The sequence below is a fragment of the Neodiprion fabricii genome, chromosome 7 (assembly GCF_021155785.1).
Source record: "Neodiprion fabricii isolate iyNeoFabr1 chromosome 7, iyNeoFabr1.1, whole genome shotgun sequence".
Lineage (NCBI taxonomy): Eukaryota > Metazoa > Arthropoda > Insecta > Hymenoptera > Diprionidae > Neodiprion > Neodiprion fabricii.
Window position 1 is genome coordinate 5,832,071 of NC_060245.1, and position 21,225 is coordinate 5,853,295.

Here is a 21,225-nt window from a genome sequence, read left to right on the forward strand (position 1 = left end):
CGTCATTTCCTGCCACAATTGATATTCAAATTTCCAGAACTTTTAATTGCAATTATGATAATGCTTTTATAGTGCAAGCAAATTTATAGCACAGTCCAGCGAAATAGCCAACCTGTGGTAAACTCATTGGAAAAAGACTGAAATGTAATAGTAATTTCATTAAAAACGGCAATTAATGGCTCAAATATAGTTACGTCGTGGCTGCAAGGGTGGTGAAGAAATACAATAGGATGGCTAATGCTTGAAATATTTCTTCCATTCATTTTCTTTTGTTCTCAGTAATAGCACACCGTACAGCAAGGAGAAAAAGTAGGGGCTAAATTACGCGCCCTACTTTTTTTCTGCCTCCTACGGCTAAAGTCCGTTAAATTCGTAGAATTTTTTTTCCGTTTCTCAATAATAGATTTTGCGACAGTTTGGATAAGTCGAACCGTGAAGTAAGTTTCCACAAACCCATGTACATGTCAATATTTACGCTATAAGAGCGAGAATACAGTTCGAATGAGCAATCGCTGACAATTTCTATGCTGCGTCAATAGACGCAATTGGGAACAACAATGTTAATGTACTAAGAGTAAGCGCATTAGCAGCTACTTATCGGAGAACCCGGTGGTAAAGTACTTGCAAATACAGGCACTGAGCAGCGTGTAAAACACTACCTATTTAAACATTTGGATGATTTATGTAGTGACTGGTGCAGATTCTCACCAGTAACGAGAATGCTTTGTTTGGTATTCGGTAACACACGAAGAAGCTTATTCAAAGTTTTGGGTAAGGCTGAGTAGGGTGGGTAAAATCGCTCAGGTGATTCTAACGTACAAGAGTTCTCACCATTGTTTCAAGACTGGATAAAATTCAATTGCATCGGGGTTTTTTCTGCAATATACATGACCGACATCACTGAATCAATATCACGATGTTTGGGCTTTCATCATGGCGGTAAAAATAATCTATCAACAGTGTATGATTTATGTATCCCACGCAGGACAATTATTTATCGATTTTCTGCATTACTTATTTTACGGAGTTGTCACGATATTTCAAATAATAAGCAGCTGCCAAGTGGCTGCCCAACAGCTGTGTTTACATTTCAACTTCCGGATTTTGAGAGGTAGTAGAAGTAAACAGCCTGGTTATCGATATCCGCCGTTATACGTATGTACGTCAGGATTACGGTCGAGTGCCGTGTCAGCAAGCATTGATCAATCGTGTTTTTTTCATTATGAATACGCCTGTGAGGATTAAATTTGATGACCAGTATAAAAACCCTCCTGGCTATGTCCAAAACAGATCTTTGTAATCGAGTTGCTATTGAATAGGATTTTCACTAGACATATATCGGATGTCTTTGTATGCTACAATAAGATTTTCATCTTCATTCATATTCACACAATATAACAACATACTTATTTCTAAACTTGTAATTATTCAGACAACTATACTCGGAGTGATAGGAGTTAAGTTAGGAGTGATTCACTTATTCTCTTCATTCACTTATTCATTTGCTCCTCCAAACTGAACTAGTATTTCATTATTACCAACAAATTACAGAAGAAGTGATCCTACTCATATCTCTACCATGAGTAACATCTTTTTGGTAACGCTTGGGAAAAAATCTCCATTCACAAATTTATATGGGTGTCACATTGGAATATTAGCACGTGTTAGTAATATCCCTATGCAATGATTTCATTTCGTGAAAAAGGGAGATACCGCGGATTTCTAAATGATTCCTCGTGGATGTTCGATAAACATCCAATGGACGTTTTAGTGTTCTGGTGGAACCTTGATAGCAGTGCCAAGTACTGATATGTATACGGATATAGTCGCTGAAAACGGTTACTCATCACCTGCGAGGCACTTGAAATGTTATGGCAGCACATTGCAACAGGGTTAATGGAAAATCATACGGTGGCGTTATTATGGAAATATCCTGTATATCGGTGCCGCGGATGGCAGAACAATAGACGAAAGTATCTCATAACCAAGATTAGTGCGACACAAAGTATCTCAGGCAGAAAATTATAAGAGAAATCGCTGAAGCGTTGATACTGACGCTGGGCGAATAACGTCGTATACATTTAGAATAATTTGAAAAGTTCTTGCGTAAGGAGGTGATGTATGAAATGAACAGTGTTGAGCACGGTAAGCAGTTTCGCCAAAGAGAGTGGGTGATGTGCAAGTGGATAACATTTATCATAAAATTAAAGAAACGTCAGTTTGCCTGGTCAAATGCTATGAAGACAGTCTCGCACTAATATCATGAGCATTGTCATCTGTGGCGGTCTACATACATAAATTGATCCAATAGATGATCACCGATTAGAGTAACGTATATTGATCCCCGAAAATGGAATGACAATTGGATTACTATTTCAACTCCTTGAAGTGTATCGTTTCAATTGGTATTTCCTAAGTGTATGATGATTCACGCTCCTAATAGTTACGTTTTGTCAATCTCATCAATTCGCATTAAGTATCGATAGTGTACATCACTCTGTCATCTTCATAGCGCGTGAATGTGTATGAAAACACTTTGTTCTACTTCCAAGTTGCACTCTAGTAAAATTATTCATTTTACATTACTCCAAATGTGGAATATATTTAAATTAAAATATGATTCACCTGCAGACTTGCACTTCGAGCGTGTTGCAATGTGAACTAAACCTTAATAATTTATCACCTACAGTATGCAATTATTTTTAACAAACGTAACAGCGTATTTTAGATCCGGCAAAATTTTTATTTTCACGGAAAACTCCTGTCGCCATACTTACATCAATTTTTCGCAAATTGTTTGAGGTTGCTTTTTGCAAACCAATTATGGTCATAATTTTGTAAAAACACTAATTATACGAAGAAAAATTAAAGAAAGATTTGGATCGCGTCTAACCAGCACAGGCGACTCATGGGCAACATACTGCCAACGTACTGGGTGACGTCAGTCACAGCATCAGCCAATCGGGAGCCATTTGGGCTTGCGTTCGTTTCTGTCAAATTACTGCGGGTTGTTTATGAGATTGAATCGTATACAGTATCGCGTGAATGTAGCCATAGATTATAGCCGGATCGGTATACCTCCTTATTTTCATCCCCACGTGACGCTGCCGTCCCATGGTCTGAAATTTGTTCCGTCTCCACGAATCCAGAATCCAGTGACTTTTCAAGCCCCAATCAGAGGCGTTCCGGACATTCCGTTCCGTGTGCACTACCAGTATTTGCGAATTGTCAAACAAATCTCTGTATCTGTGTGTGTGTGGGTGCGTAACAAAAAACAAAAATGAAATCGTCAGGTCCTGTAAGTATAAAATTCTTCAGAATACGAAATTCATTTATTTAATTGTTCGTTGTAGTTGTTGCTGAAGTAGAAATAATTAGAACTTTCGTCACGTTTGACCGAATATCACCCAATTTCTGACCTATAATTCGAGAATATTCATATCATAACCTCTTATTTGCAGCCTAACGTAAGCATGTAACGTAAGCATGTAAACAATACATATGCTTGTGTGATTAATACCATTCCGTCTCTGTCAGCATCGGGTGTCCCATGACATGGAATGCACAGGCCCGGAAGTGCCGACACCCAATCACAGTAGCGCATTTCAATTCAGCGCTAAAAGAAATGATCGCAATTTGCCGGCGATCGTTCCGTGCGTGTCATTTCCGTATCATGGGACAGTAGGAAAAATGCACCCCGTAAATCAGTGGAGCTGGAAACCCTCTGATTGGGGCTTGAAAAGTCACTGGATTCCGGGTTCGTGGAAACGGAACAAATTCCGGCCCATGGGATGGCAGCCTGAGTTTCGTATGGATCGAGCGGCTTTGTATATAATTTTTATACCCATACGAATCTCTCACACCGTCGACTAGATACAGCGAGATCGATGCCCGATCTATTTTTTGTCTTTGTAAACTTCTCATTCATATATATAAATTGACGTAACTTCCGTATAGAACGGTGTCTCTTTGTGTTATCTTATTTATTTTATATTTATATTATTATATTATATTAGTGTTATTATATATTTATAGTCATACAGCGGCTTTCAAGAAAATTTTGTGTATCTGTGGCCTCAAGGAGACTACGAAAATTCTACGAAGTTAGATACATCACAAGTTACCTATCTCAGCTCTGCGTTCACTGAATTGCATTGGAAATAGAAATTGAATGAAACAAATCTACATTCAAGGTTCTTCAAACCTATATTCTAAATAAAATTCTCAAATATCGCAGTTAATCGTGTGAATGGAGACACATGCGATAATATTGTCGCCGTGTTAGCCAAAAACTTTTCTTCGCAGTGAAGAGACTGTGTCTCGTGCGCGAACTTATTTTTGTAATGTATACAATGCGGTACCCTTCCGTGTCTGTTGATACGCTGCGTGCGTCGCTGACAGCGCGTCGCAGCTCGACGAGTGGGAGGTTGTGGGGGTAGGAGAACGGAGTTTGCGCAAGATAGTTGTTGTTTCGTCACATCAAGTAGCGGGGCACTGCTATTGAAAATTGTTTCACAATATGCTTTCAGGATTCTTACTCTTAAGCTAGTTTGTAGTAAGATGAGACACACTTTTAAATCGATTGAAAAGTCGCAGAGTGATTGTTCGATGTTTGAACAATTGCAGTTTCTCATTGCAATTACGTCTGAGAAAGACACCATGTTAGATATCGATTTGATGCTAACGACATAAGCAACCAAAATGGGAAGTAACAACGAAATTGACGAGATCAATGTTTTTAGTTTGATAGTGAGAAGTTTCATATTAATCGGTAATTAATAATACTTTCAAAACTTGATCCACAACTAAACCAAAAACGCAACCACTACTTCAACAACAATTTGGCAAAAACTCAGTGAATTTTACCTTAAAACATTCAACTTTTCACAAGTTTGGCTATTCGCTTTACAGTCCCATTTATATGCAACGTAATAGAAATTGGCATCATACCAAACATAAATTTGTACCCAGGGATATTGGGTTTGCTCATTAACTATATATAGATTCCCAAATATAGCGGGCTATAGGTATTTTTTGAAGCAGGTGAAAGGGCACCAAGGCGTTGACGGACTGCCAACCACTGTGGGAGCAGATATGATAGCAAAGCTCTACAGTAAAGACTCGCGTATGCGATTGTAATGTTGATTGAGTCAGTAACGACAGGAAATTTTTGTATCGAAGCGACCGACTTCTTCCCTCGTTTAGCTGCACTGTTTTTAGCATAATTTAATCAATGCACGACTCGGCCTTAATGTTTCAAGCATAATACTAAGAATTTCAAAATGCCTATGATAACCCTTGTGACCCAAATTATATGAGCTATAGGAACTATAACAGCACGCATGGATTGTTAAATTTTTGATAGTTGACCGATTCACGTATCGCTTTGCTGTGCGCATGATGCACCAAATGCTGTCTCTCAATTTCTTGAGCAATAGGAACAGCGAAACCTAAGCCAGAGGAGCGAATCGAACCGGTTGTTTGACCTTTAGATAAGAATTCCTGCTCTAGATATACGTCACATCGGCAAATCTAAATAAGGAGAAGTCGTCCTGGTTTGCCGCGATGAAATTTTTACAAATATTCAGTGGGACAACCGATCCAACCGTGACGTTGGTAACATTTGTTCGCTCGGTGTGGCCAACCTTAGAAAAATTTCTTTAGATCCGCTCAAAGAAACAAGAAAAGTTGTTGGAAAAGTTGAAATCTGAAGAAAATCTAAATATCTCTGATGAAATCCTAGTACTTAAACCGAAACCTCTAAAAACGGTCTCTGAAATCGAAACAACCTTCGTGTATTTATTGAGTTTCAAACCACTAAACACGACTATTGAAAAAAAGAAATGTGAAGAAATATTACGCCCTAAAGACATCAAAAGACTTGTGGTGTCATCTAAATAAGAAACCCAAAGAATTGTTTAGTCGCCATTTAAAAAAAATATTCGTCTGATAGGTTGGCAACGCTGACATTCGCTAGCTGCGTGCATGCGTACGCGCTACGTGTACGAATGTCGTCGCTATCTATAATAGTTTTTTGGACTTACTGAGATAAGCAGTGCGTGTATGTTCACGGTAAAAGAAGTATTTTTTTTCGCCTGCGGAAGATCGAGCTAGCGTAGGTATTAGAAGAAAATTCAGTTTTCATAGCGTTGGCGCAACGAGTCTGGCTGACGGCTGTCCCAGCTGCCCCGCTTAGCGTGCTTCGCCCCTACCACTGCCACGAACTCTCCATCCCTACTCTCGGTCTATACTATAATAACGGTAGGCACAAACAAGAATGACTCACACCAATTCAGTATGGTTACGTATCAGTGGCAGGGCCTAACACTGGGGCACATCATAACTACACTACACGTCAGTGAGGCATGATAATGCAAGTGTAGGCGGGACGGGGCTTAAAACAAGTAAACAAATCGAAGCTAAGCAACAGCGCAGCGTGACTACGTATAAAACGGCCAGTGAGCCACACAAGGACTTGACTTATTTATCGCGACGCGATTGAAGCAGCGGCGGAAACTGTTTTATTTACCCGGGGAGTTCATTTCCTTATCGCTGGGTCCAATGTTCGTTACCCTCTCTTTGTATCCAGTTGTACATACTTACGTATTTTACACCTTACCTCGTTGAAATTCGAGCCACGTTGCTGGGAGACGATGCATCTACTCGCCCCACAATAGATTCGTGCCTGCAGCGGAAAATCCTTGCGGTGATTATCAACGATCTCATGATATCGTGTAGCTGCATTTACAGCACCGAGCAGTTCGGATCTAAAAACGACCACAAATCCCGGCCACGTCGTCCCTGCGTGTCCCATGTAACGCGTTCGGAGAGAGCTGTTGCTACCGTGCCCGGCTTCTCGGTGTTTGTGAGTGTCGGTCAGTCAAGCAAATGGCCGCCCGTCGTGTCGGTGAGTGCTTGTTTCTTGGTGCGCGCAACGCGGCGGCGCAGTTCGTCTTTTTGTGAAAACAAGAGAGGGCACGGAACGTTGCGAGCATCGACAGTTCGGTTAAAAATCCGAGATAATCTTACTTTTTAATTCGATCTTCCACGGCTGGACAAGGTACTTGATTTCGATTAACTTCAAGAGTCTTTTCACGGCATCCATTTTTAACCGAGCCGATGCTAGTTCAGTCTGATAATTCGGAATTTTCCGATCAGACTACCACATAACCTCAATTTTCACAGCGAGATGCTGCTGATAGAAGTAGACGCAACGTTGATAGATATTTGAGTGATTACGTCACGGTTCAACCTCGAAATGGCTCGGTCTTTCACCTACGACAGGCCTCTGGATGTCAAAATCATACCCGTTTCCGAGAATTCGAATCACGAGTTTCAGGTGAGGATTTATCATATTGACATCATGTCTTTCATCTTGCTTTTAAGTGGTATACTTTCTCAACACCTGAAGTGAGAAACTTTTCGCTGGATAACGAATATTGGACAGTGATGGAAATTTATGCACGCAATACTCTGAAATTAGAAAATAATTTTTTTATCCCATATCAAGAATTATGTTATTTATACTGGTTATTACGCCTGTTTTGTTATCTAATGTAAAATGAATCTGTACATGGATAAGGTGCCCTCTACATGTTGCTTCCTGAATCTATACAATAGTGTAAATGTGATTGTGATGAACAATTAATCCGCGACCATATGTGCAGATTGAGTCTTGAAGGTCTTACATGCATGATTAACATTAGGTCAATGCTACCATGAGTGTAATCAAATTCGATTGATTTGATAATGAATTTTTAAAGCGTTTACTTTGTTTGGTTAGTCGTAGTTTGAGTTGCCAATTGGAATCTATGGGGATTTTTAAAATTTCACTATCTAATCTAATTATTCAGATAATACACAGCACAGGTCGAAGAAGCTGGAAACGGGGATGACAAAAATTTCTCAGGAACTATGTTTTATTTGTAGATTTTTAGACTTCTTTTTTCATTTTACATTATTATCTACTATTTTATTTTCAATATGATGTTCAGACTAAAAATGGGAATGTCTTATCGATATAACATTGAAAAACGGTAGGTATATCAGCTGATTATTGTTATCCAGTCATTTGAATATCAATGCACTGATAATTACATGCTCAAGAAGTAACGAAAATTTTACACACTGCATAAAGTTTTCCGTACTTTGATGTTATTCAAATTTGACATTACCATTCAACTTCTAATCCTTTGACATTGAACCGTAACCACCAGGAAATATATGAGTTTTTCTAATTCAATCAATAGGAATATGTGTTTTTATTTGGCGACGGCGGTAGATTTGCTGTCTTAAATTAGCCGCATTACAGTTATTTTCCTGTGCTTCTAGCAAAATTTTCTTACCCTACTTGCGTTATACGTTCCATTTACTAGAGTATTTTTTGCTTGAGGAGTAGTATATAGCGTAAGAGTGGTGAAATTATATAATTTTCAATGAACGTAAAGTTTGCTCCGTGAGTAGTAAAGGCGAGTGCTATAATTACACCAGTTGTAGTATGAACACAGAATTAATCAAGGCACGCGTTGTAATCACTCGAGTTAGATATTACTCATCCACCCGTATGATACACGTGGTGTTTGAATAAATTGTTGTCCTGTAAATTCCAAAGTTCTCAACGAATTTTTGAATATCACCCAGTCACTGGATATCCTGTCCATATATCTAAAAATCGCAGGATCTTTATTGTTCACACGAGGAAAGTAGCTGAGTTACACGTCTGTTATTGAATGATTTATGTCAATGTTGACAAATTAAGGCCGATATTTCTTGGCGTCATTAGCTAGATAGCAACTTATAATCAGCGTCACCTTGAGTCAAAATATTATTAAAGGTAAATCCTAGTGAAGTGAGGGTTACGCTGTATTCCATACTCAGCACCACTGTACTTTTCAACAAGAAAAGATTCACGGTATTTACGACCTGAGTAAAATCATTCGATTACAGCTTTTACCGTCAGCATTGTTTAAACCAATGCTGAAAAAGTGGAGTCATATGGTATTTTATGTTTCCAAAGTCTTAATTCACTGACAACTGAAGTTATCGTGTTACATATTATTTTCTCGTAATGAATTCTTGATTACTGCAAATAGTCATGACTTAGTTTTACTGATTGAGTGAGCGAAAAAAGTTTGTCCTACTTGAAAAACATATCCATGAGAAGTAGATCAAGTGAGAAATTATATCATGGGCAGCTACGTTGAATATAACAATTTTGATGAGGATGAAGTTAGTAACGTTACAGTAACGATGCATGTTTAGGAAAAATCGTTATCACGTTTAGGATTTTTTTAGATTTAGCAAACCATGATAAACAAAACATACCCGTGTATTTCAAAAAGTCAATTCCGTGAAAGTCATTCAGAAATTGCACGGTAATTATTTGTTCCTCTGAGGTTTCGTTATGTTAATATTACTAACTTCAGCCACGTCATTTTTAATCATGTTAGTTTACAAAGTTAAATATCAAACTTGAACCGTTATTCCATGATTCTTTTGTGGTGAGAAATCTCAGGGAATTATACATAAAAGTGCAAATGAGGAAATATTTTTATCCGCTAACAAAATCTGACCAACGTTGTCTCATTAGTCACACCAAATCTTGGCCCAAATATCAAAACTCGCAAGTGCTTGTATCGAAGTTATTTTAAATTATGAGATAATGTTCAGTTACTGATTGCTTCATTGAATTCTACAATGAAATTTCATTTCAAAACCAAATACAATACAACAATGTAGGATTAAACGATTCATAGTTGAAAATATAATTAATTGAAAAATACTGATAACTGATAGAAGTAGAAAGACAAATTGAATGAAATGAAATCGTGATCTTCTTATTGTTAGTTTCGTGGTGTTCTTAATAAGTGGAAATAGATGGTTGGAAATGACTTTATTGTTGTAACAAAATTAATAAGGCATATTGGTGATACATGAATACCATCAATTATGAAAGCGATTGTACAAGTTATTCTACAAATCAGCGGGAAACAATCTGATCTATTGAGGTCAGGTATTGTGGCGGTGTTTTGCTTTTGTCGTCATCCTTACTGTAGGTAAAACTTAATGCTCACAAATTTGTCCGCTCGTTCTCTAGGTCTGATTGATTTGGTGCACCCAGCCAGCAGACGCAGACTTGAGCATACTTTAGTTTTGTCAATTTATGCAACCAATCTATTATAATATAGTTTTTAGACTGTTACAAAATGATTTGAGTGTGTGAAAAGCAGCTGCATGTTTTGTATCTTCTAAAATGGCTGTATAAAATTTTGAGAATCATCGTATTTCAGATTCTGATAGGAGCTGGTTTATTGTTGATTTCAATTACCAATAATACTAAACTGTTTTTCACTACGTGCTTTTCTTGTCGTGATTGGACGTTCGGTCACTCCCCTGATGCTGTTACTTACGCCAAGTTTTAAATCTTAATTAATTTCACAACCGATTATAATTTTGTAAGATTTTGAAGTAAATACTTTTTATCACGATATGAAGGATTTTAATTTGATTATCGGTAATAAAACAAATAATGTGAAAGATGCGATTGCAGGCACAGTAGACATTCCCGTACCTTGACTCGTCGAGATCGTAAACATTCCCATAACTTGACGTTTTGCTTGATCTCCCACATCTGGGTTCAGATGTATGCACGTTGACTTTTCAGCAGAAAACATGCACGTGACCAGGTGAAGAACATAATTATCTGCCAAATTTTATAAGTGAGGTTATGTTACCCTATAAATCTTACACTGTACCACACTCGAGTTGTGGAAATTTTCGGTTATTCTTATTAGCAACTGGTAGGAGATTCTCGAAGTAAAAGTACTTCAAATCGGACATTTGTGAGAAATTTTAAATTTGAATAATTTTCCTTTATATGTACATGTATATTAATATCCATTGATGCCTTACACTTCCGGCTACCTTGCTTTCAATCCGAAACAAAATGCGAGTTTGATTCTACACGAATTATGTCGCAATAACTGGCGATGCAGCCAATGTGAGAGAATAGGAGTTATTGTGACATAATTCATATAGAATCGAACTCGCATTTCGTTGCAGACAGAAAACTCGGTAACCGGAAGTCCATGGCGTTAATGAATATCACTGTACATTGTAACACAGCATCAAATTATGTTCTCAAAATATAAAGCAATGACCAGATCGTAAATGTAGAAATAAAACCAGATATTAGAAATTATTTTTTTTTTTTTTATTGTCAATTTCAGACATTATTGGGGATCAAGAAAGAAGTGGAAGATGTTCCGTCGGATGAGGAAGTCGGACTATCTGAATTCGAATCAGCAAATAATCTCGAGCTCTCATCCGTAAATACATCAAAAGTTAAACCCAACGATGGCAAAGGTGAAAACCATCCTCACGTGGTGGCAAAATTTCGTGATCTTTTGACACGGTCAGGACAGAGTTATGGAATAACTGGAAAAAAAAGGAAACGTGAACGTGAATACAAGACAGAGGACAAACTAAATTCATGTGAAGTGGATAGAATTAAAAGGCGTAGATCTGGTTCAAGTGTCACATCAGAAATACCAAATCACAGGTGTGAATTGGGTATTACATCAGAAAGACGTAATACAAGGTCTTCGATCCGTCAAAAAATATGTTCAAACTCTGATAATGTGGATAAAAATAGCATGTTGAATTCGTCAGACCTAAACGAAATTGGTGACAAAGCTAAAAATGAAATCAATAGCAATTCAATCCCGATGACTGTTTTGCGTAAGAGTGCAAACATGCATTGTGATATCTGCGGTTTGTGTTTTACAAGCCATCAGAATTTACAAGCGCATAAAAGTTATTATTCTACAGATGGAAAATACAAATGTAACATTTGCGGCTTAAGGTTTCCCAGACTTATGTTGTTATCGAGACACAAGAGGATTGCGCATTCCGGCATACCCCATAAATACTGGTATCGAAACAAATGTCATATTTGTATGGATCGCTTTAAAAAAAAATTAAGCTTGATTGTACACATATCACATTTGCATGCCAAAGAATTGGCATCGAATAAAAAAAGTAAAAGCTTGTACAAAGAAGTAGTTCTACGTCACATAGCGATAGGAAAAAGAAGGAAAACGCAAGCATGTGTAGATAACTCTGAGTTTAGCGTGAAATCTGCTCCACCAATCAATTCTAACAACTATGAAGTATCATTGGACGAAATAACTACGTTTTACCAAGATTTCATAGAGTCTGTGGGAGATCCAAATAATGAAGACGCACACGTTGGTGAAACACTGAGCGTTCAACAAGATGCTGAGTATCAGAATATCTCACTAGATAATCAAGCTACTAAGGGTGCTGTCAATTCTGATTGTAAAAAAGTCAGTACAAGTTCAACTGGACAAAGATTGGAGTACGTCGAAGCATCAAATTTAGCCCAGTGCGATAGAGTCAAAGTTATCGAGCAACAAAAACTCGAACCATTAATTACTGATTCAGAACAAACATCCATAGGATTAAAAAAACCCCAAGAAATAATCGGTAATAGTGCGTGTAGTTCAAAGAAAGTGTTGAATGAAAACAAAGGTATGCAAGAATCAAAAGAGCATACTAAGAAACTAAATGAATTACCACTTGGGAGTGACAGAGGCCTCTCAACTTTTTCAGAAGATGTTTCACTGCAACTACAACAAGATTCAGTTCAGCGCCTAGGGAAATCAGCCAGTAAGTGGAACACAGTAGACTCTCTTCGCCAACCATTAGAGACTAATTATCTTTATTGCTGCGATGGCGTAAATATTAAAATTAACTTAGCCGACGGAAATCGAGCAAGTGTAACAAGCTGCTTAATGAAATGTTCTGGAAATAGTGAACTAGATACAGCCATATTAAGCAGTTCTGGTAAAAATATGACTAGTAGTATAGAAGTCTCTTCCCAAAATCCAGCACGTGATGGAAATTCGTTTACTCAGAAAAAATGCTTGAATGTTGCAGATGAGTCTATCGCATACAAATTCAATCCGCAGCAAGATGCTACAAATGAGAAGAAACGACCACCGTTACTTGAACAGTTGAATTATCAGGTAGGCACAGTTTTATCACACGGTGAATTAGGAGAAAAAGTTGACGTAACCACAGTGAATGCTGACGTTGATAATTCAGCTGTGAAACGTATTAATTTAATAAAAACTGATGATTTTGGAGAGTCACGCCAGTCAAATTTTATCAGTTGTCAAGATAAAGACATTGATAATAGAAACTGCGAATCAATTTCCCTTACAATGGCTGTTTCATCCTCAAGTATTCCTTCGACAGGTTCGCAGAGTGTTGAATTCCATGATGCAACCATGCTAAGAAGTTATGAAATGTCGAATTACCGAAATATTAAAGATGTTAGAGTGTCGCTGGTAAAATTAGAGAATATGGTGGATTTGCCAAAAATTAGAACTCCAAAATCGTCGGTTTGCAAAATTACTAGATTATTGAATACTGAAAAGCCGAATTGTTATGTAGATGAAAAACCTTTCGCAAATAGAGAAAGATGGCGTATTTCTAGGCAGAATCAACGAAAAAAAGTTGAATACTATAAAAAATCACGATCATTTGTTGAAAAAAAGCACGGTACTATTGGTTACTGTCCACAGGTACTTTCAAATGACGGTGGGTCAGAGGAACGTGGGGAATGGGAAACTGCGAAACCCACAGATAGACATTGTTACGTTTGTAACAAATTTTTTCAAAATAAGGGATTACTGGTATCTCATTATATAAAGATACATGTAGAGCCTGGATCTTTTCGATGTTGTTTGTGTAATGCACATCTTAAGAGTCCAAAAAGGTTAAGGATCCATTTGTTTAAGCACTGTAATATGCCAATTGAAAAAATCTTTCTGAAATTCTGTAGATCTTGCAAGATAGAATTGAATATGTTTTCATTAAAAACCCTTTGTGTAAGTTGTGAAAAAGGATACAAGCTCAATAGGCTTAAATTTGTACAATCAAAATTGGAATATATTCCCATGTCGAATAATCAGCGATTAGCTCATACGCTAGCGTGTAAGAAAATATGCTCTTCAGACAACGGTCGTGAATTGCTACATGAAACACCAGTTGTGATGAATTCAAACGATGTCAACGTTATCTCGGTAGCCGAGGATTCTACTAAAAACGGTTTGAAAGTTGAATGTTCAATAACTTCCGACGAAATTTCCAAAAATTCAAAATGCTTGGGATCTAATAGTTCTTTTTCTCAAAGTAGTACAGCGCATACTGATTTAGAATATCGCAAACCGAAAGCCCAGATTGGTGTTATATCTGATGATTGTAAAAAGATAACCAGGACTTGTAATTACAAAACTAGAACGAAAACTTTGAAAGTAGGATCAAAAAACCGCTTCAAATCAATACGTTTTTTCACACATGATAAACGATGTACCAAAAATTTGATGACTCGACGGAGGCACGAACTTTTCAAAAGAAAAAGCATGGGAAAACGTATTAATCAGCCTCATTTTCGCAGCAATACCAAAAAGTTTTTCTATCACAGGTGCAAGACATGTGGATTGAATTGTTGTTGCGGTAAAAATTTGAAAATACACGAAAGACGCTATTCGACAAATGGAAAGAATGCTTGTAAAATGTGTGGACTAATATTTGCTTGGAAACACGAATTGGTTATACATATGAAAACGGCTCATAATCCGAAACCCCTATTTTCTAGAAGAATCAGGTGCGAAATTTGCAATCAGGGTTTTTATAATAAAAAGTTCCTCAGGATTCACCTCGCTCATTTTCACAACATTAAATACTTTCAATGCCAAGTCGGTAAAATAAAATTCGACACCAGTCAATACTTGAATGACCATAGGCGATATTATTCAAAAACTATTATCCTACCGTGCGATTGTTGTGATCAAACATTTAATTGTAAATATGCATTAGAATACCACAAAGTGCATATCCATAATCCCGAGGAACCAAAGGTCTATAAGTATTCGTGTGATAGGTGTGACTGCGCATTTCCCGATAAATTGTCACTGCAAGCTCATATTGGACACTTGCATGTGGTTCAAGATCATGATTCCCTCGTGACGACGTCTATGAAAGGTGCACATGCACCAGCGGATCTACATCTCGAAGACATCGGGTTCTCAAATAAAACCGAAGACGCGTTTATCAATTCAAACGTTGAAATGAATAATTCAAATGCTCGTAAACATGAAAATGAAATTCAATGCGAAGAAACAATGCATGAAATTACGAATAGTGCCACCACCAGGACACATATTCTGAGTCAATATAAATGCGACATATGCAAGATTAGTTTCGTGGAGCCACATAATATGCTCGACCATGAATGGGAATATTCTAATTATGGTACCAATGCATGTGATGTGTGTAACCGAAAGTTTATGACTAAGTCACATCTAAAAAAACACAAGGTTAAACACTTTCGAAGAGATGTGATTTGTAAATATAAGTGTCATGTTTGCAAGGAAGATTTTCTAACGGAAGATGATTTGAAAATGCATGGACTGCATTTACACGGACCTCAGTTTATGTTCGAGAAATTTTCTGAAAGGAGTGATAGTCGCGAATCTAGCATGTCAAGTTGTAAAAAGATTAACGATTCCGATGGTGTTTCCAAGTTATCCATCAACGATAACACCGATAATAGTTTGGGAGTTATGGGTAGTGAAATAGCTGAAAATGAAAGAATACTATTGTTTCAAAAAATTTCAAACAGATTATCTGCGGAACTGCTGCATCGAAATTCAACTGAAGAAACATATTGCTGTGATTTCTGTACAGCAAGATTTGGTACCTGGTGCTTATTGAAGAACCATATGAAAAAACATGCCTACTGTCCATATTATACAAATTCTTCCAAGTATCTCTGCTTGATCTGTAAAAATACATTTCGGACTAACGATATTTTGAGAGCTCATGTTATACATTATCATACATTAGATCACAAACAATCGACTACAACTAAACCGGAATCTTCGGAAGAATCTATTCTTGACGAATCACTTAAATCCCAAACGGGCGTTAATCGTGATCCGACGAGGGTCAGTGATCGGGACGTCCAGGATACTGTGGAAACTTTACCTTCTAAACACGCAGCTCTAAATCAGTCTTTTAGTTTGCCCAAACACTGCAACGCAGTCAATGACTCAGGTACCATTCCATCCGAAACAAAAATTCAATCATTCAATCCCACAGATAACGCTCACGTACTTCAGCACAACCATGACCATCCTCCTTCACTATCGCAAGAGATTCAATGCAAAACGAATACTATTCTGGGGGATAGTGACTCAGGTCAGAGTAATGATGAAAATTCCCGTGACACTGAATCTACGATCGTTCATACAATTGAAAATATTTCGCCACAAGCCGAGGTAACGTCAGTATCAGTCAACGAAGAATGGTTTATCGGCGATTTGAAAAATTTGATATGTACAATTTGCACACAGAACTTTGATTCCACCGAAGAAATTCAAGCACATTTCACTTCTGTTCATATGATGAATGGGGAGTATGCATGTACGTTTTGTGGGGAAATATTCTCATACTTCATGGACCTGAAACAGCACATTTTCAGACTCGATGAAGATTCCGAAAATTATACATGTCGTGAAAAGTACCGGCAACTCGCAGAACTAGCTGGTAACACAAGTTCACTCAAAAATCATAAAGGAAGTAAGCAAAACGAGAAAAATTTACAGCTCTTATCATTAGATGAAGCTGACATCCCTTCAAAATCTACTGAAATACCAAGTTCAAATAGTTTGATTAACTTGGGTACATTTAACATTTGTGATGAATCTTTTCCAAACATTACGACTTCGTTGAAACATTGGGACTCATGTTTTGGTAAGGATCGGTTCCGGTGCGATATTTGTGATATTATGTTCATAGATCAGAGTGTATTGAACAAACATAACATGAAGCATTGCCAACAAGGACAAGAGCCTCATAATTTTGCCAGGAACCAATCGAGCTTCCGATTAAATGTTAATGATCGAACCTTTCAAATTCGTATGCAATATGGAGACGTGCTAGCTAATAAACTGCAGGATGGGGCCCTTATTACAAGCAGCTTAGTGAACACAAATATTTCCGGTGAAGTAAGAAGAGGTCCTATCTCAAGTGATAAAATATTAAAACACATTACATCATCCAGATTGCGAGCCCAAATTGCTAAAATACTACATATCGATGACAATGAAGATGAACCTAATGTTAATACACAAATCATTTCTACAAATGCTGCATCTTCAAAAGTTGACTTGCAATTGAGCTTTGAATCACAGCAAGACACCGACTTATCGAATAAACTTGACGTTGTAGAAAGATGTGAAACAGAACAGTCAGTTGGGGAATTTATACAAATTAATTCTTCTCGCTTCCACCGCGACGTAAGTTCAATTGTTACTTATCCAGTACAGTCAACTCCATCAGCCGATATACTGAATTCAAGTGATGAAAAATCGTCTTACAAAATGTTGATAGCAAGTACTAATGATGACGATGAAACTGAAAAACGACACGCTCCCATCAAACATATTGAAAATAAATGTACACAACAGAAACAACCATCGTTGCAATCACATGTTTTGAGCGCTGGTCAAAATTCAGCATCCATCGTACCCACCATTCGTAGTTCAAGAATGCTTGACCACACGCATATTCCATCCAGCCAAAAATTAAGACCAAGCGATTGCGCAGATGAGAAACGGTTGGAAATTGTACCCCTTTCTTCAGATAGCAACGGTAACTCAACCTATTTCATCCTTATTAAACCCATAGTCGGTAGTTCTAATGACACTGAGGCATTGGATGCAGTACGTACTCCCATTGAAAAATCTCCTCTGAGAGAATACCCTAGTAAAAGACTTCCAAGATCGATACCGTCAACATCAGGCTCCGATGTCCGCCTACTCTATTACAAATGCGTTGAGTCTTCCCTAGACTCTCCCAGTGAGCGTGTCGATAACAAGCCAACAGTAATACAGAGAGGTCATAATCTCAAGCCTCACTTGCATGGCGGTATCCAGAAGCTACGTTTAAAAATACTTCCAAATCGATCAAATATTGTCATTAGTCCGCTGCGTGGTTCCCCTTACGAATGGAACAGTAAAGCGGGCAATAGTGGTGGGAATAATTTACACAATGCTTCCGATCCACGCGGCGTGAGTTCTGGAAGTAATGACAATACGACGATATTGACACGTTTCAACATGGTTGGTGATTCTCCAACCTACCCTGTCTTGAATTCATCGCATGATGGTGAGCAGAAAGGCGTAGATGATCGTGCAAACGATGCTCATAAAGAATTAAAATTTAATAAATTTAGAAAAAATATCTTGCGATGCAGGTATTGCACAATGTTATTCAAAGAAAAAAATCAGCTACTTGAACATATGCTGATACACAAGGCGAATAATCAATGCCCTGCATGTGGATTGAGTTTTTCCAACGATAAAGCACTCCAACAACACTTACCCGAGCATCGAAGCTCGAGATGTATCGAATGCAACAAGGTTAATTTCTTCAATGATCCTCCTTGCTATCCTGCAGGAACATTTGTGTTTTGTTCTGAATGTAAAGCTGTGCTACCACCTCCATTGCGAACATTAACACAGTCGTCAACAAATTTGAACCGTCGTATTATGAAATGCGGCATCTGCATGGAGACTTTTAACACCATTTCTCAAATGTCTGTTCACTTCAGGAATACCCATTTGTCATTCGTTTGCTCGATTTGTAGTTTGGGATTCAGTTCGCAGATTAACTTAAATAAACACATTGAAGCCCATAAGGCAAAATAAAATTAAATAATGTATATAAAGTATAAACAGTCTTTAAGCACAAAAAAAAATAAATAAATAAATAATAAAAAAACGAAAACATGAAAGTGGTTACAAAGTTTGGTTGGTCAAGAGTGTGGCCGCATCAAACTAAATTTTTCTCATCAAGATATAGAACTTCGGGAATCTTCCATTTACTTCATTGCTTATAAAACAGTTAGGTACCTTATTTTAGTTTATGTGGCGATATTTCGATATAAGTTCAAGATGTCACAAACAGCAATTAGTTTAAGTACTCGTAGATTTTCAGAGTTTTATTTTATGCTAGGTTCTTCATTTTATAGTAACACAGTAAATTGTAACAGTTTACAAGTTTTATAATAACTTTTGATTTTTTTTTGTGTGTTCGATTAGTTCAACTATTTTTTCTTCTTATTTTGAACGCTCATTGTATTGAACACTCGTTATATTTTAGTGAATATACTATAAAATTCGATGCGTTACGTTAAATACTATAAAATTTTGTGTTTCAATGATATATCATTTTTGTTAAGCTTGCATGTCGTTGCCTGCATAATGAGGTACACGAAGAATGACGTATAATGTGGTTTCATTCTGCAAAAGTATGCGCTGCCCCCTAGACTTGTTTGTAAACAGCGAATTAAATATATTACAGGCTGCCGGGTAATTCAATGTAAAAGGTACAACCTCGTATGTATCTTGAAGTTTTAACTCACGTCTTTAAACTTTTTGATATTGGCTCGAGTAGCCATTTACTATGTTACTTTCGACTTATTCTAAAAATTGTATATCGATTCTCACTCCATAATGGTGCCGTCTAAATTCAAAAAGTATGATAAAACTGTAGCCTCAAGTATTACTATTTGTAAGTTCATGGCGATAACAAATAATAATTTAAACAATCAGCACAATTTGATAGTTGTTATTGCTTGTCACCATATTCCTCCGACGAAACATTGTTACGAGTTATTATATAAATTGCAGAAGATTAATTCGTGCCTGAATCAGATTGTCAGATTCAAAAGGTTTCGTCGATTGCACGTAACAAATGACACGCCGTTCGAAAGGTTTTCCATTACAGAGAAATAAGTTGGTTGTTCCTTACATTATATTTATCCATATAATTCAAGTGATTTGTACAAAATGAAAATAAAATGAAACAATATTCTTGTAGATTTATATGACCTTATCTTATACACAACATAGGTGTTATTGTCTATTGTGCATCCAATAAATTATTTTCAAACGGCATAAATCATTGCGCATGATTATTCGGTAACGCGGAAAATCGAAAATTTTTCACACTTTCTTTTATGGTAAATATTCGATTGAAGAAAATAGTTATGTGTTTGTTTTAATAGATCGTGAATTACGAAGCAAATGTTAAGTTTCTAAAGTATATGTAGTACTTACTAGGAATATATATATATAAATTTTTGTAATTGTGAATAATGTATTTCTTGTTTTGAGATTACTACATATTGAACAGATTTTATTACACATCATAGATTGAACTTTTGAAAATATTTCAGATCGTATATAAGTTTTTTTTTTCTCTTAATCAACGCAACCGTCGATATTATAGGCTTACTTTAGGTGGCAAAAATTTGAGTCTTGCTCTAAACTATATGAATGCAATGAAGATTTGCTGTGGAAAAAGCTCAACGTTCAGCATAACGTCTGCTTTGGTTTACTAGTCGATGATCACGGGTAAGGTGAAAACTTCACAACCTATATAATAAAAAATTATAATAAAGTTTCGAACATATTACGCAAAACTGCGTGCTTCAATAATGAGTATTATATCGTCAGAGTCATTTTTCCGTTTTAACTAGTTTTACTCTTCGATGTCCACTGATCTCTCACACAAAGCAGGAAAAGAAACAGAACACGTTCATTCTTTTATGCTTCAAAAGCCTAAAACATTTACTTCTGCTTTTGCAATCAGTATTTAATATTTGAAAAATGACGTAAATAAAAAGTTGTTGCGAACAAAAAAATAAATAAGTAAAAGTGGATTGGCTATGCCCAGAATGACGCATAATCTGTATCGCATTTATTAAGATTATATCTTCACGCTCATCAAACTTGGATTCTGAAAAAAATAAAATCACACATCCTCTGAATTTTTCCAAGTGAACAAACTCCGACGTGTCGTAAATCATCGGAACCCTGGAAGTTTTGGCAAGAAAGGGTTCATATAAGAATAATGATATGTAGTTCGTCTTCTGTAGCTATTCTTATGCCAATCGATATTGACTTACGCGTCTATTATATTCCATTCCGCATGCGCAAACTTGAAATTGCTTTTCATGATTCTTTCGACGTAAACCAGAAATTTTGAAGAGACCTGTGCGGAAACTGGAAAACTGTTAGACTTGGAGATTTGTAGTATGCATACTAGGATTATATTGCGGTATTA

At 36.9% G+C, this 21,225-nt stretch overlaps 1 protein-coding gene across 7 annotated transcripts in view; it reads left to right on the plus strand.

The window, feature by feature from the left end:
* Positions 1 to 6,311: 6,311 nt before the first annotated feature.
* The window catches only part of LOC124185973 (zinc finger protein 836-like), a 28,557-nt gene continuing 13,643 nt past the window's right edge, over positions 6,312 to 21,225 (plus strand). For 5 of the 7 annotated variants that reach the window (XM_046577240.1, XM_046577239.1, XM_046577237.1 and 2 more), the window contains exons 1-4: positions 6,312 to 7,060; positions 7,186 to 7,339; positions 11,229 to 12,690; positions 12,961 to 13,049. In XM_046577240.1, coding sequence (XP_046433196.1) covers positions 7,259 to 7,339; positions 11,229 to 12,690; positions 12,961 to 13,049 — 1,632 coding nt within the window. In that variant the 5' untranslated portion in view covers positions 6,312 to 7,060; positions 7,186 to 7,258. Of the gene's footprint in view, positions 7,061 to 7,185; positions 7,340 to 11,228; positions 12,691 to 12,960; positions 19,977 to 21,225 lie in introns of those variants that run through there. The other 2 variants (XM_046577234.1, XM_046577233.1) reach the window with 2 other exon arrangements.